The sequence below is a fragment of the Cervus elaphus genome, chromosome 5 (assembly GCF_910594005.1).
Source record: "Cervus elaphus chromosome 5, mCerEla1.1, whole genome shotgun sequence".
In the NCBI taxonomy this organism is placed as follows: Eukaryota; Metazoa; Chordata; class Mammalia; order Artiodactyla; family Cervidae; genus Cervus; species Cervus elaphus.
Window position 1 is genome coordinate 4,606,704 of NC_057819.1, and position 15,109 is coordinate 4,621,812.

At 59.0% G+C, this 15,109-nt stretch overlaps 2 protein-coding genes across 14 annotated transcripts in view; one reads left to right on the top strand and one right to left on the bottom strand.

The window, feature by feature from the left end:
* Window positions 1-178: 178 nt before the first annotated feature.
* On the top strand, window positions 179-5,319 carry RHBDD3 (rhomboid domain containing 3). Of its 6 annotated transcripts, none has more exons than XM_043901437.1 (7): window positions 255-414; window positions 591-749; window positions 2,286-2,475; window positions 3,108-3,491; window positions 4,385-4,547; window positions 4,636-4,923; window positions 5,011-5,319. In XM_043901437.1, exons 2-7 carry the CDS (start codon window positions 687-689, stop codon window positions 5,186-5,188), a joined length of 1,266 nt encoding a protein of 421 aa, XP_043757372.1. In that variant the 5' UTR covers window positions 255-414; window positions 591-686; the 3' UTR covers window positions 5,189-5,319. The 6 variants fall into 6 exon arrangements, with proteins under 6 accessions (XP_043757371.1, XP_043757372.1, XP_043757374.1 ...); XM_043901439.1 differs by lacking the exon at window positions 591-749 and adding an exon at window positions 1,619-1,710 and having other exon boundaries at window positions 279-414; XM_043901438.1 differs by lacking the exon at window positions 255-414 and adding an exon at window positions 1,619-1,710 and having other exon boundaries at window positions 612-749.
* A 282-nt stretch (window positions 5,320-5,601) lies between these two features.
* Window positions 5,602-15,109, bottom strand: part of EMID1 (EMI domain containing 1) — a 39,371-nt gene continuing 29,863 nt past the window's right edge. For 2 of the 8 annotated variants that reach the window (XM_043901433.1, XM_043901430.1), the window contains 2 exons: window positions 9,528-9,618; window positions 5,602-6,346 (listed from right to left, as the gene is read on the bottom strand). In XM_043901433.1, the coding sequence (XP_043757368.1) occupies window positions 6,222-6,346; window positions 9,528-9,618 (216 nt within the window). In that variant the 3' untranslated portion in view covers window positions 5,602-6,221. Of the gene's footprint in view, window positions 6,347-9,527; window positions 9,619-10,446; window positions 10,532-11,317; window positions 12,568-15,109 lie in introns of those variants that run through there. The other 6 variants (XM_043901434.1, XM_043901431.1, XM_043901432.1 and 3 more) reach the window with 4 other exon arrangements.

Genomic DNA, 15,109 nt, shown 5'->3' on the forward strand with positions numbered 1-15,109 from the left:
TAGTCCTAATGCTCTCTAACGAGCCCCGGATGTGATGAGCGGACCAAAATAACACCGCAGTGGCGGGAGCGGTGGGTGAGCGGAGCTCGGTGACGAGTCGGAGCGATTCTTTGGTCGACGCCGGGTCGTTCGGGGAATGGTTACGCCCGCAGGTTCTAGGGACCGTCTCTGAAGAGACTACATTGGAGGGAAACGGAGGCCGGCGGGAACACTAGGGGGAAGGGACCCGGGCCTTGAACAACTGCTGACTAATCGGCGGGCGGCGGAGAAGGGGGTGGCGTGCCGACCGGTCGGCCGGGGTCACGCGCCCGGAGGGCGAGCAGAATGGGCTCGGGCCTCGGCGGGAAGCTAGAGTACCGCCTGCCAGCCGAGGGCCCCACTCGGCCTTCGGGGGGCGGGGGGGCGCGCTCCGCAGTGAGTACCCCGGACACGTGGCCCAGCCCGCGGGGGAGGGAGCCGAGACCGGTGGGCTGGACGGGAGGCCCTGAACGTAGCGCCCGGCCCGAGACCCCCCACCCCCACCCCAAGTAACGATCGAGATTTGCGAAGTCTCTTAATCACCCCTCATCCAACACTCTTTGTTTCTACAGAAGGGGAAACTGAGGCCCAAGGAATTTGGTTACATCTCCTAAAGTCACAAAGCTGAGTCTCACGCACACCCGGGACCCCCCCACCCCCAACTGCCCATGACCCGGAAGAATCATCCCCATCCCTATCTTTCTACTCTGTCCTTCCGGTTTCCCGGAGAGGTAGGCGGGGTCCGAGGGTACACAGCTCCATTTTATAGATAAAGAGACTGAGATCTGCAGCGTTCAGGGTGCAGGAGGATAGCAGTGCCGCAAGGCTGACACCAGCCTGGCTTCTTGGAATCAACCCGATCTCCCTAGGTGGAGGCCCAGGTCCTGCAAAGGGCAGGGCTCATTCAAATCCTTGAGAGGGACCTGGAACAAAGCTACTGTCTTTCTTTTCAACGAACACATACAAAGCAGGAGCTCTGTGCTAGGAGCACCCTGGGAAACTTGGCCGTGAGTGAGAGGAGCATCCCTCCTCCCCCAGTTCAGATCACCTGCCTAGAAAACTGGCCAAGCGGTACTCATTAGATAGGGTAGGCTCCATGATGGTGGGGGCGAGGGGCGCTTTGAGCTGGGCTTCAGAGGATGAGTAGGAGTTTGCTGTTGGCGAAATGGAGCGAAAGACATTGCAGGCAGAGTTTTCCATATTTTTTCTGCAAGAGAGTGGCAGGTGGGTTTTAATGCCAAGGATGCCCCTGACAAGGGAGCAGATGAGGCAGCCCTCTTATCTCTGGCATTTCCCTTCCTATCCTGTGACATCGGCTCAGTTGGAGTCCTGAGACATGCTAGGGTACCAGAGGGGATTCCAGCAGGGCTTAGAAGACAGGCTGGATGTGAGGAGGGAGAACACAGGAGGGAAAGCCTTGCCTCGAGGGCAGGGGATTGACACGATTGAGCAGCTGGGCTGGAGCGGCTGCTTCCCTGTTGAGGCCTCCCCCTTGGTGGGGACCGCCTAGGTGGCTACCATTTATCCAGCAGGAGTTGTGGGCCTGCCTAGTCCATTCCTTTTTCATATCCTACAAGGAATGAATTTTCTTAATCCCCAGTTTACAGATGAGGAAGGAGAGGCTCTAGACTTGCTGAGACAGGAGTCGACAACAGGAAGAAGTGAAGTGGATCCTGGAAGCTTCCTGTGAAAGTGAGGGTTGGGCCAGAGGGGCTGTGATCAGGGCTGGAGGAGGGGTGTCTCTGTCTGGTGTCACTGTGTGGACTCCGGCTGCCCCTCCTTCAGCCCTCCGGCTCCACTAGCTCCCTAATCTGTCTGCCCTTTGGCTGGCCTTGCCCGCTCGGTCAAGGGCAGCTGAGGCCACCTGGAGCTCTTAAGTCAGTGGAGGGGAGCGGGAGGAAGGTGGCTAGTCTGTAGCCAGAGGGAACAGGGAGGCAGAAGATGGCCTTCAATTTGCCCCGTTGGGGCTGTACAAATCCTTCCAAAATTGGGGAGTTCAGTGTCCCATTCCCCGTGCTTCCCACTCCAGGCTCCTTTTCAGGGCCCATGAGGGCCTGACCTTCACATTCTCACACATAGGCAGGTGGGACAGCGAAATGGCTAAGCACATGGCTAGGCTCGGAACTCTTCTGCAGCCAAGTTCCTGCACTGACCTCTCCAGCCTCAGTTTCTACTTCTGTAAAGTGGTGCTATTGCTATGGTAGCTGAAAGGAGGTCAGATAAAAGCTGCAATAATAACTATTGTTATTGTTTTCCTTTCCCCCTAGCACACAGTCCCACGGCCACCTTTGAGCACCTTCAGCCGAGTTATGCATGCCAGAGGCCCCCCTGGCCTCCTGACCCCGGCGCTGCCTCTCGCTTCCTCTGTCCTGATGCTGCTAATGAGCGCCCTGTGGCTGTTGGGGGCCGGCCCCAGCCTCGTCCTGGCCCCAGAGCTGCTGCTGGACCCTAGGCAGGGTGAGGGCCGGCCACATGGGCCTTGGAGGCAGGAGATTTGCTGTAGGGCCTGCGACCAGTTGGCAGGAGCACGTGCATCCTGCAGCGGTCAGGCAGGGGTCAGACCCAGTGCTCCAGGGAAGGTCCGCCTCGGCCGGGAGCATGCCCAGCTCAACCACAGCCGAGGAGGGAGGGCAGAGGGGCAGCACGGGATTGGGAGCCTGTGAGTAGGAATTCTTTTCAGATGGCTCCCCTGTCTGGTGGCTTTCCCTTAAACTAAGGCTTTCAGCTAAGCCCGAAAATGGAAAGGAGGAGCTAGGGGTTTGAGGACTGGCAGGAGATGAGCACCTGTTTCCCAAGAATTTGAGGAACTCAAATGATGCTCACAGAAGTGAAGTGACTCACCTATGTTGGTTGCTCTTAAGAAGACTGATTGTTGGGTCTGGCTTGTTCTACTTAAAGCAGCAGGGGTGCGGGTAGCCATAGCGTTTGGAAGCCCTTGGTCCCCTCCACCAGGGGTGAAAGTGCTGGCCGTGAGCAGGCTCTGACTCCCCTGGGGGGGAGGCTGGCTTGGTGGACGGCCCCGGCACACCTGGGCCAGACTCGGGGGCCACAGCCCCTAACCTGGCACATAAGCCGCTTCTCTCCCCCAGCGCACCGGCTGCTCACACATGCCCTGGGCCACACGGCCCTCCCCGGCCTGCTGCTCAGCCTGCTGCTCCTGCCCACGCTGGGCTGGCAGCAGGAGCGCCACCTGGGCACACTGCGGTTCCTGCATGCCTCCAGCCTGCTCGCGCTGGCCTCCGGGCTGCTGGCGGTGCTGCTGGCAGGCCTCGGGCTGTCCGGTGCAGCCGGGGGCTGCGGGTACATGCCCGTCCACCTGGCCATGCTGGCAGGACAGGGTTCTCGCCCTCGACGGCCCCGGGGGGCCCTGCCAGCGTGGCTCCTGCCTTGGCTGCTGCTCGCCCTGACACCACTGCTCAGCTCCGAGCCACCCTTCCTGCAGCTCTTCTGTGGCCTCCTCGCCGGCCTGGCCTGTATCCTTTGCCAGGGCTCAGGGCTGCTGTGGACACACGGGTTCCGTGGCTGGGCCCCCAGGGTGCCAGGGAGGAACTGGCACGAGGAGTCCGGCCCCCGTCATTCACACGCATTCCAGGGGCATCTCCGAGTCTCCTCTCTCCAGCTCTGGGCTGGGGACTGGGGGCTCGTGGCCATGTAGAGGTGCCAATTACAGTTTAAAGGAGAGCCTGGGCGCCGAGGGGCCCTGGGAGGTGCCTAGTCTGGACGTCCCAGTGGAGATGGCAGCTACACCAAGGCCGTGCAGGATGAGGGGTCCCGATGAGAGGTGGAAGAGGAGAGCATGGGCCCGCAGTCAGCACAGAGGGCGAAGGACCAGGGTGAAAGTGAGCCTGGGGCTCTCCTGGCCTCAGAAGGGGGACGGCCTGCTGCAGGTGTGTTGAACACAGGCTTAATGCCTTGCGGGGTGACACTGCAGTCAGAGGGAACAGTGGGCGCAGGCTGGCCCCGGGGGTTGCTGAGGACTGGGGACGCCCGGCTGGATCCTGGAGAGGGGAGCGTGTTGCCCTCGCTATGACAGTGCCCAGGGGTGGGCCTGGTGTCACAGGCCTGGGCCTGAGTGAGCCCACAGGGCTCGGGGGATGGCGGGGGGGGGGCGGCTGAATTGGGGTGAGACGGGTTTAGGAATGAGGCATGCCACTACCTCTTGCTGGCTGGGTAGCCACGAGCAGGCCCCTTTTCCTCTCTGAGCCTCCGCGCTGATGAGGGTGATGACACTGCTCTGGCAGGGCCACGGTGAGGAGACAGGAGGGAATGCCCGTCACACACTTGGCACGGGACCTGGCATGTGGCATGGGCTCCCCCCAGCTGTATGTGGTTTTCCTTGACCGGCCGCCCTGCCCTGGGCAGACAGACGCGGCCGGGGCCTTCCGGTGGCTGGAGCTCTCGGAGTGGCGACTGCAGGCGCTGCAGGAGGGTGTCCTATGCAGGGCCCTGGCGGGGTGCTGGCCGCTCCAGCTCCTCCCCGCCCCAGGTGGCCCAGCTGAGCTGCCTGTCGCCCATCCCGCCGGAGTGAGGTGAGGGTGATGCCAAGGACACTGGCCCCGGTGGTGGCAGCCGCGCCAGTGGCTGGCAGTCAGCCTTCTTCTGCTTCTGCCCCTCCAGGCCCCCCACCCCTGGACCTCCCCACATGGCCTCCCCTAGCCTCTGGCCCCTCAGTGAAGGCTCAGTCCCGATCCCGCCGGGCCTGAGGCCTGTGCAGCCGCTCTGGGAGGGCTCCTCAGAGGCTGGACTGGCCTGGTCTGGGCCCGGCTTTCCCCCGGGGACCCCACTGTGGGCAGCCCTGGACCAGCAGATGCTACAGGAGGGGATCGAGGCCTCGCTGCTTGAGGGCCCAGCCCAGGGCCCCGACAGCCCACTCTGGCTACCTAAGTCCTCCGTCTCCTCTCTGCGGTAAGGTGGGGTGGGTGGGTGGGGGTTGCCCTGTTGGGGGGCTGGAGACGGCCCTGACCCTCCCTCCCTGCCCCTTCCCCGCCGCAGGCTGCAGCAGCTGGAACGCATGGGCTTCCCCACGGAGCAGGCGGTGGTGGCCCTGGCGGCCACGGGCCGAGTGGAGGGGGCTGTTGCACTGCTGGTCGGCGGGGAGGTGGGCACCGAGGCGCTGGTGACTCAGGGGAGGGGAGGGCCTGCCCACCCTGAGGGTCCTGGGCCCCCCTAGCACAGGCAGGCCCTCAGGTGAGAAGAGCCCTAGCCCTGTCTGCTGAGAGTCAGGAGGGGGTCTGGGGTAGCCCCCCAGCACCCTGCCCCGGTACTGTTCAGAATAAAACCCAGTTCACTTTTCAGCCTGGATCTGGTGGGGCAGTGCTTGTCTGACTCTTAGGTTGGCATCAGGGGGCTGAGTGAATGAGCGAGCAGTGAACGAATGGCTGACTGCAGCAGGGCAGTGCTTGCTGGACACCTGGCCGGGGCTGGGGATGACCTGAGCCTCTGCTCTGCCCCCCGACCCTGTCCCCCAGCTGCCAGGTGATGGCCAGGGAGCCCAGCTCCACAGCCCTCAGGGGGACAGCAGAGGCCACAGAGGAGAGCTGCTGGCCTGCCCGGCCGTCTAAGCGCACACAGACCAGCCCGGTGGGCAGTCAGGTGGGGGCCTTTATTGGCTGATACACATCTACCTGCTGGGGCTGTCACAAGCGGTTGTGGAAGCGGGCGGCCCCCTCCCCTGGACCATGGAAGGGACCGAGGGTTCAGGGGTCAGAACTGACACAAGGAGCCCTGGACATCCAGTCAGATCAGGTAGCTTGACCTCAGGGTCAGGAAACCAGCACCAGAAAATGAGGAGGGGTACAGGTGGGCCCCCCAGGTTTGGCTGGGGAGCCGGGAGGCGAGACTGCCCGCCCTTGTCATCCCTGGGCGTGTGGAGGGCTGGGCAGTTGATGAGATGACAGAAGCTCCAAACCCGCAGACCTCCATAACCCCATTTCACAGAGGGAAACTGAGGCCCAGGGCCCTGAGCAAGGCCTCACCTCTCACCTGGGCCATGCCTCCCTCTCAGGCCCCAGTCCCTGCTCAGCCTCATAGGAGGCAGAGGCACATGGGGTGCCAGGATCAAGACCCCCACCCAAAGGCCTAGGTGGTGGAAGGAACCCTGAGGATATCAATAAATACGGGCAGGCAGACCCCAGAGGCAGCTGGCCCAGGCCAGGCTGGGAAGGGAAGCCTGGCTGGCCCTCCCCAAGGGGCCACCACCACCCTCAGTCTCTCTCGTCTCGGCTTCTGGGGGCCACGATCCGGTAGCTGGCCGCGTGTCCTCCCCTCTTGCCCCGCAGGAGGCTGGGGGTGCCTGTGCCGGCAAGGCTTGCCCCCGACCCCTCTGGTTCTGCCGGAGGGAAGAAGAGAGGGAGGACGGAGAGAGGCCAGGTTAGTGAGGTCTGTGTGAGGCACCCACCTCCCCTTGGCCCTCTGGGGGTGGGGCTCTGTCGTCTGGAAGCAGAGCTGTGGGAAAGAAGGAGGTCTGCAAAGCTGGTTAGTGCCTGTCCCCCTGGGAGTTACTAGCCCCTAACCCAACTAAAGCACTCAGGGCCTCTACTTGATTTTCTATGACAGGTGGGGATAAACCCACCATGTTTCTGAAATGCTTCGTACGTAGTGGATGCACCATGAAAAAGTACTTTTTCATTAACATATTTTGGATGTGGAGGTGTGCCCTGAGTCATTCCCATTTCATATCTGGGTAAACTAAGGCCAGGCATCACTCTTTCTCTCTCCTTGGGTTACACCACCTGTAGTGGGGAAGGGTTTAGGAAGGCCAGGATCTGCCACTGATCTACTGTGTAGCTTTGGACCTCGGTCAGGGTCTCAGTTGTCTCATCTCTAAGACTCGGGGGATGGTCCAGATACAGAAGCCCTGGGCAACTCCAGTGATTATTGAAGTCAGTTCCGATTTGGCTATGGTGACATATGCCCCAACCTGCAAATTAGCTGGCCCCCAAAAGTAAAACTGAATAATTGGCATTCTTCCCACCTGGAAAACTCCTACTCATCCTTCAGAACACAGATCAGGACCTACCTCCTCCAGGAAGCCTTCTGTCACTATCACCTCAGTCCTTCTCAAATGGATTAGGCAGGTTGGAAGGATGGGCTGTTTTTCCAGAGGGAGAGCCCCAGGATGGAGGACTTGGCTGAGCCTCCAAAACCCTGTTCATAGGACCAACACTTGGACTCTGGTTGAGCATCAGCTTCCCACTGAAGGGAAAGCGGCTACAGCCTCATAATCATAAGTGTCTAGTGTCCCGACCCTGTGTCCCATGAACCTCTGGACTGAGATTTGGGGCAGACAGGTATCTGCAGTCACAGTCAGGGGACATTTCATGCCCCAAACCAGGGGGCACAGGAGGAGGGTAGCCCAGCACTCAGGTCCCAACATCAGCTTGGACCAAGTCCTGGCCCCACCATATTCCAGTCATGCGGCCTTGAGCAAGTCCCAGAACCTCTAAGCCCGTTCTGGGATTTGGGGGTGACACTCCTGTAAAGTGTTTAAGGTGACCAGGAGTGGAAAGTGGTTTTCACAGTAAATATTGGATTACAATAGTCACAAGGTTGGTGTGTCTTCAACTCCTGCAGGTCTGGTCACAGTGAGTCGGTCATGAGATGCTGTTTCTGACATGACCAAATTCAAGGCCTTGGTTTCCCCTGGGCCCCCCTCAGTGCCTAGCGGAGCAGAAGGGTTGGAGAACCTCTGCTGAAGGAGCCCAAAGAGCTGGAGCTTTAGGCCAGACCGAGGGGGCCCCGGGGGCTCACAGCTCTCCCTGTGTCACTGCAGGAGTCGCACGAGCCCTCTGAACCCATGTTTCTCCCTCTGTGAGGTGGACATGGTACTGCCCACCTAGAATGCATGTTACAAGGACTGGAGATGATGGATATAAGTTCCCCGGCCCAGGTGACCCGGGTGGGTGACAGCTGTTACTACTATCGTTATCAATCACAGTCTAAACACGAGCCCATCTGGGTCTTCTGTTAGCACCTGCTGTGCATGATGCAACAGCGGGGAGGGTTCCATCTCCTCTGCTCCCCTCCTCCCGCACCCCCCTTCCAGGCCACACTGAGTGGACATGGGCCCTGCCAGGGGCCTGGCACCTCCTCCCTGGGCTGCTGAAGGAGAGGCGGGGCACAGAGGCAAGGCCACAGTGTGTCCTTTCTGGCTCCTGTCCCAGTCCTCCTGAGAGGGGGCGTGGGGGGGCACCTGACAAAGAGCTGAGAGCCTGGGATTTGGTCCTTGGTCCTGGGAGAGGAGAAGGTCTGGGAGATGGTTGGAGAAGTTTCTAGAAGTTGGGGAAGCCATGTGGCGCGGCGGGAGCAGCTCTGTAAGCAGACCCCGCACACCTTCCCACCCCTGGTGGGCGGGGCTCTGTGGGGGCTGCCTTCCTCCCTCCTCCCAGCACACTCAGAACCTTCCATGACTAATGCAAGGGTCCCATCTTGCAGGAAGGCTTCCCTTCACACTCATCCTTTGGTGCGCCTGTTCCCTGTGGCCCTCACCTTTATAGATGCTGAAGACCCCACCACCACCAAGGCAGGTACCCTGAGATCGGCCTCTGCACCTGCCCAGACCCAGCACGCGGCAGGTGTGCCCTACATTTTTGCCAAATGAAGGAGATGGCTCCGACCTCAGCTTTCCTTCCTGCTGGGGGCCTCAGTTTCCCCATCTGTAGAACAGACATGAGGTTACATGCGATGTCTGAGGCTGTGTGCACTGAAGCGTTGAGAGATGGGGCGTCTGGGAGAAGAGTGGCTGTTGGGGCCTCTTCGCAGGTAGGGGAGGATTAACCCCAAGGGCAGTCAATCCCTCCCTCTCTCCAGGGCCGCCACAGACTCCAGTTTAACTTGGGGAGACCTCCTCAGCCCCACTGCGTCAGCCAGGTGTGGCTAACCTCTTTTCATGCCTACATTCAAGGACCCTCTCAAACGGGCGCCTGCCAGATCTTCTAGCCTCAGCTTTCGCCCCTCAGCAAACTCACAGAACAATCCCTCTGGGTTCTCCCTGGTCTCGGCTTTTGGCCGTGCTACTCCTCTTGCCTGTTTACTTGCCCCCGGTCCTTGCCTTTCAAGTCTCCACTCAGATGCCTCCTCCAGGAAGCCCTCCCGAGGTGCCACACCCCAGCCTGCATCAGGAGCACTTCTGTGCTTTCCTGGTTGCCAGTACTCACTCTGCTATGGTATTCCTCACCCTGGATTTAACACCCAGTTCCAGGGCTCCCCTCCCCACCCCACCCCCCCCCGCAGCAGCACCCTAAACTCCGCGAGAGCAGGACTGTGTCTGTCTTATCTGTTGGAACCTGTCCGGCGAGGTGCCTGGCACAGGGCAGGTGCTCAGTCACTCGGGATCTAGTCACCAGGACCTTCTCTGTGCCAGACACTGTCTGCTGGCCGGATGGAAGGGCTGAAGAGGGGGTGGTGGCTGCTAGTCTGGATCCAGTGTTGGGAGGTGCCGTCTGTCTTCCCAGGCCCTTCCCAGGCCCTTCCTGGCAGGGGCTGCCCCTGCCTGCCCGCCCTGCCGTTACCTGGCCAGATGATGGCTTCCAGCAGGGTGACCCGTCTGGCCAGGAGCTCCAGCTGAGCCTGCTGCTGCAGGAAGCTCTGTAAGCTAGGAGCCTGATGGGAGATCGAGAAGAGCAGACGGTGCGAGTCTGGCCTCCGGGGGCGGGCTGGGCCGGGGAGTTGAGGGGAGGGGCAGGAACCTGGGCTCGAATCTCTGTCAGGATCTTGGTCTCTCCTTCTAAGTGGGGACGGGGCTCACTTGGCTCCTTAAGTGACCAGATGGGTGGAGAACTGGTGGATGAATGCCTGGGGGAGGATGTCCCAGCCCACTCCCAGGTCATCCTGGGACCAGGAGGGCCTGCTGAGTGAGTGCCTCTCGGGTCAGAGCTGGAGGGTGGTACATCACCCAGAATCCCCTGGGACCCGAGCCTGGCTGTGTCACCCACAGTCCCCTGCCCTGCTGGAGTCTAGCCCTGTGACCTGCTGGCCCGTGGACGTGCACACTGGCTCTGCCTGGAGTCTGGATCCATTGCCCATAATCCTCCCGGTGGCCCAGGTTCTGACGTTATTACCCATGATCCCCTGTACTGTTGCAGTCTGGCTCTGTTACCCACAATCCTCTGCTGCCCATCATTCCCTTCAGACTCAAAATCTGTCAGCCCTGACACCTCTGCAGGCCTGGAAACCACATTACCCAGTTTCTGGAGCCCCAGGTCTGACCACAGGGGTGGAGGCCTGGGTTTCTGGGGCTCCCCACTTCCCCTGTGGACTCGTGGGACCAGTCATCGAGGGATGAGTGGTCTTGACCTTTCACATCCCCACCTGGAGAAGGTCAGGTACCTTCTCCAGCCTCTTGACTGGGCCCAGGCAGCTCCACCCTGGGGGGCCTGGGGAAGGCTGGCGGGCGGGGGCTGGGCTGTCTGTCCATCTGTCTCTACTCACCATAGAGCCCAATCATTGTTTCCAAGATTAAAACCCTCTCAGCTAAAATCTTCAAAGCCTCGCGTAGTTGGTGCAACCCCTCCCCCTGTGGAGGAAAGAGACAGATGCAGCCGTGAAGGGGACAGGGGAGGGGGGCCCTGCAAAGCTTGTTGGAGGCCCATGCCCCACCCTGGGCATGCACCCGCAGCCCCTCACCACCTGCCACAGCCCAGGGCCCACGGACAGCCAGAACAAGACTCGGAGAAGACAGGAGGGGGACAAGGCAGGCAGAAGCAACCCCCTTGGGAGGATCCCACCCAGCTGTCTGCTCTCTGCCCACAGCCCTGCACGTCTTCGCTGCACTGGGGGCGGGGGGAAGCCAGTCTGCAGGGGCAGCCCTGCCATCCTGGGGCCTGCCATGAGGCTGCCCCAGAGCCACAGCCGCTCTTGCATCTCTGCTGCCTGAAACCAGCTGTTCTCACAACATCCGCAGGATTCCTGCCACATCCCTGGGCCACTTGCACTGTTGTTTACTTAGCAGTCTTTGAACTGACTCAGTTTTGCCTTCAATACTGTGTTTGTCTCGTCTAATTAACTCCACCACTGGGATCAGGCTACTTTCCAATCGTCTTCCCACTCATGTCCAAATGAGCATATCAGTGTAAAATCAGGAGATGTCTGAGTGGCATCACTGTTGGGTAGCTAGGCTTAAAATGCTGGCAAGGCTGAAGTCCAGGCCCAGGTGCCCCCTCCCCAGTCCTTTTGGGCCCCTTCCTCCCAAGGGCTCTGACGGCTCCAGGTCCATATGCTGCACACGAGGGAGCCCAGCCCTCAGCCCCGCCCTCTCATCTCAGCTGAGTCTCCAGCACCCCTCAAACCCCTCCCCTGGGCCTCCCTGCTCTGGGGTCTCCTGTCTCAAGTGGTGCTGACGCTGCCCAGGGCTCTGGTCAGGGACCGCCAGCTGGCCTTCACCTTCCCTTCTTCCCAGGGTCTGTCCATCTGTCCTTTCCTCCCCCTAGCATAAGGCCCATGGTCTTGTCAAAACTCCACACACCCTTACTCCTTCCTTCCTCTTTCCTAGTCCAGACTAAAGGTACTTCCGGGATGTAGAGATCTTAATTCTGACCAAGCACCAGGACGGCAAGAACTATTCCAGCCCTGACACATCTCGGAGTCTCTTCTGAGTCCTTTACTTACTGCAGATTAAATGAAGGGATGGGGTACAATATGCATCTTGGGACAATTGCTACCTTCAAGGTAGCTCTTCCCACAAAAAACATCTAACGAGTCCTCGCAACGTGGCCGCTCTGAGCGAGCCCATGGCCATGCTAGGACCGGCCCTTATGACCTGGCTGTCCTGTCCACATCACAGGATGGGATGGGACTGTTCTCCACTGACTGGCCGTGGAGCCTGGGGGTCACCGGGTCACAGTGACTCCGCTTCAAGTATTAACACCCGTCTAAACGTAGATGACCTTCAGAAACCACGGTAAGCCTCTGGAGCATGGACAGTGGGACAAGCTGCCGTCACACGTCTCCTGATGAGATTCAGTCAGAGGGCACCACCTCCCCAGCTGGTGCACCTGTGGAGGGCGGTTCACCTGCATCTCATCACAGGGAACTGTCAGGCCGGTCTAGACAGAGGGACAGTCTCACAAAGACAACCTCAAGAGAAAGAAGAAAAGGGCAGGGGGCCTGTTCTGGATTAGAAGAACCTAGTGACATGACAACCAAATGCAATACACGAATCTTGATTTGATCTTGGGTTCGTTTTGTTTGTTTGTATGTTTGTTTGTTTTAAACCAGCTACAAAATGCATTTTGGAGGTGACTGGTAAAATTTATAGGTAGTGAAGTGAAGTTGCTCAGTCGTGTCCAACTCTTTGCGACCCCATGGACTGTAGCCTACCCGGCTCCTCTGTCCATGGGATTCTCCAGGCACGGGTACTGGAGTGGGTTGCCATCTGCTTTATAGGTAAGCTGTATACTAAGTAGCTGAATTAATGTCAACTTTTTTAGGGGTGACTGTGGTACTGTGGCTCTTTGGGAGAACGTCCATACTCTTTCAAGACACACATTGATGTGTTGGGGGAGATGCAGATGAGGTCTGCAACTTACTTTCCAATGGATTAGGAAAAAAGATCTGTAAATATATAAAGAGTGAAAGAACAAATGTGGCAAAATAGTAATAACTGGTCAGCCTAGAAGAAGGGTATAAGGACAGTCATTGAACTAACTTTTCTATATATTTGAAATTTTTCAAAGAAAAAATCTGGGGGGGAAATGCAAAAATAAATATTCTGGGTAAGTGGCCTGCTATTTGCATCGATGATGCCCCAGTGCCCCCAAGCCTGGCCTGAGTGTCCAGGGCCTGCTGGACAGCCCCTTAGCTGTCATACAGACATTCCCGGTTTCCACGGAGAAAGCTCAGAGGGTCAGCTTCTCCTGGCTGTCTTCTGTCTTTCTCTATTGTAAACATCTCCCTTAACTTCTCGCCCCCTCATCCCACAGCCAGACTAGCACCCACGTGTCTCTCAGCTCCACTGACATCTGTCCATCTTCACTGTCCGCCTCCCAGTTCCGGCCCCCGCAGCCTCTTGCCAGGTTGACGAGGACAGCCTCCTGTCTAGTCCCTCTTTCTGCTCCCACGTTGCTCCCTTTTCCCATCCATTCTCCACGTGGCAATCAGAGGGATCTTTTGCTAATAAAAATCTGACCATATCACTCCCCTGCTTAACATTTCAATGAGTTGCTCCCCACCACCTACAGCACAAACTTCACATTTCTCAATATGGCCTCTTAAGTCCCAAAAGCCTCTTTGGCTTGTGTCTCACTCCTTGCCTGTCACCCTCTGTCACTCCAAGTATTTGCAGCTCCTCAGACACCCCAGGCTTGCCCTTGCCCCAGGGCCTTTGCACATGATGTTTCCTCTCCTCTGCCAGAACACCCTTTGCCAGGCCTCAGCCTGAGTCTCCCCAACAAGAAGATGCTGAATTGCCCCCTGCCATCACAGCTGAGCTCCCCCCTGTCCTGTCACTTCTGGTTACTGGTCTGTTCCCTCCCACCCCTACTGTGACCACTCTGAAGGTGGGGACTGTGTCCAGATCACATCTGTGTCCACCGTGCCCAGTCTGGGGCCTGGCACTACCAAGGAGGTGCTTGGGGACAGTTAGCTGGCTCCCCCAGCCCTAGGAGCTGAAAAGCCTGGGCTTCAGTTCCAGCTCTGCCAATAATTCACTCTGTGGAGTTGGACCTCAGCTTTTCCTATCTGAATAAGGGGTATGGGCTTTGGTCTGGATGGGCCAGTGCCTGCAGTGCATCCTCCTGACCACTGGGTGTCACTGCTGAGCCACAGCCAGGTCAATGTCTGCAAGAGCTTCACCAAGTGGGGACTGGCAGGTGAGTGTGGGAACAGGAGCCCTTCCCCACGCAGACCTCATCCCCACCTGCCCCCAACAGAGCTGGTCCCCCAGCCCCCAGAGCCTCATGCAGCCCCCAGCCCAGCAGGTCCCCTCCCAGGCAGGTGGCAAGCAGGGACAGAAAAGCAGGTAGGTGGGTGAGGGGAAGGCAGGTGGATGGGCAGGGGCCCTGCTACCTCATGGCGGTGGGAGTCTCTCCCAAAGGTGGTTCTGAGTTTGAGGTCTGTTCTGAGAGAGCTCAGGCATCTGTCTTCCTGTTGGGCCCCCCCATATAGGGATGGGGCTGCCCAGCCTAATTCAGCCTTCATCCCACCTCTCCCACCTCCCCCAGGCCTCTGAAGAAGCCAGTGAAGGGGCCGGAAGGCTGGGATCTCCTGGGTCTAGCTGACCCCCAGCCCAGCTCATGCCGATGCTGACAGTATGCTTAAGAGACTCTGGAGCCACTAGGGGGTGGAAGGTGGGGAAGCGAGTAGGGTGGCAATGAGGGGCTGGGAGAGGCTTGACAGAGAGGTAGCAGGACCCCACGCGTCATGGGAAGACACAGGGGAGGGCTCGTGCATGAGGGGGGGGGCTCCCACGGCTGTATCCATCACTGACCCACAGTCAGGAGCACAGAGGGCGGGGCAGGTGCTGGGTGCCCCCCTGTCTTCATTAACTAGGGCCTGCCAGGAAGTAGGGCGTCCCAGCCAGACTGCACCAGGAGTGGGTAGGGGAGGGAGGGGGCACAATGCCAGCCTCCAGAAGAATGCCCCAATGGCCTCTCCTGTCTGCCCCCATCCCAAATGTCCGTTCTCCAAATGCCTCCTATGGCAGTGGTGGTTTCCAGGTCCCTGCATTGTGGGGCTTCTGGTGCTCCCTCCATGTTTCCTGGTGGGGGGCGGTGATTTCTAGGCCCTGAAATTCATTCACTGCAACTCTCTCTCATGACGGTGAAGGCTTCTAGGTCCCCTTTCCCATTTATTCTATATCTTCTGTGCATGTGACGGTTTCTAGGCTTCCTTTGTGTACAGTGGTTTCTAGATCTCCTTATTTCATTTTCCATGGTTCTCTGGTGCATATGGCAGTTTCTAGGCCTCTCCTTCCCCTCCTCATGGGTTTCCTGTGGATATGATGGTGTTGAGGACCTCATGTTAATTGTACGTCTTCTGGGTACAATGGATCTAGGTCCCTTGACTTCATTCACCATGTACACTGGGTCCATGATGGTTTCCAGGCCTCCCTTCCTATGATTCACCGTTTCCAATGTGTTCGGTGGTGTCCAGTGCC

Excerpts from the sequence above, each read along its gene's own strand:
- RHBDD3 (XM_043901436.1), top strand. The coding sequence starts at position 325 with ATGGGCTCGGGCCTCGGCGGGAAGCTAGAGTACCGCCTGCCAGCCGAG. Across the intron at positions 415-2,285 it reads GCGGGGGGGCGCGCTCCGCA|CACACAGTCCCACGGCCACC; the intron begins GTGAGTACCCCG and ends CTTTCCCCCTAG. Across the intron at positions 2,476-3,107 it reads GCTGCTGGACCCTAGGCAGG|CGCACCGGCTGCTCACACAT; the intron begins GTGAGGGCCGGC and ends TCTCTCCCCCAG.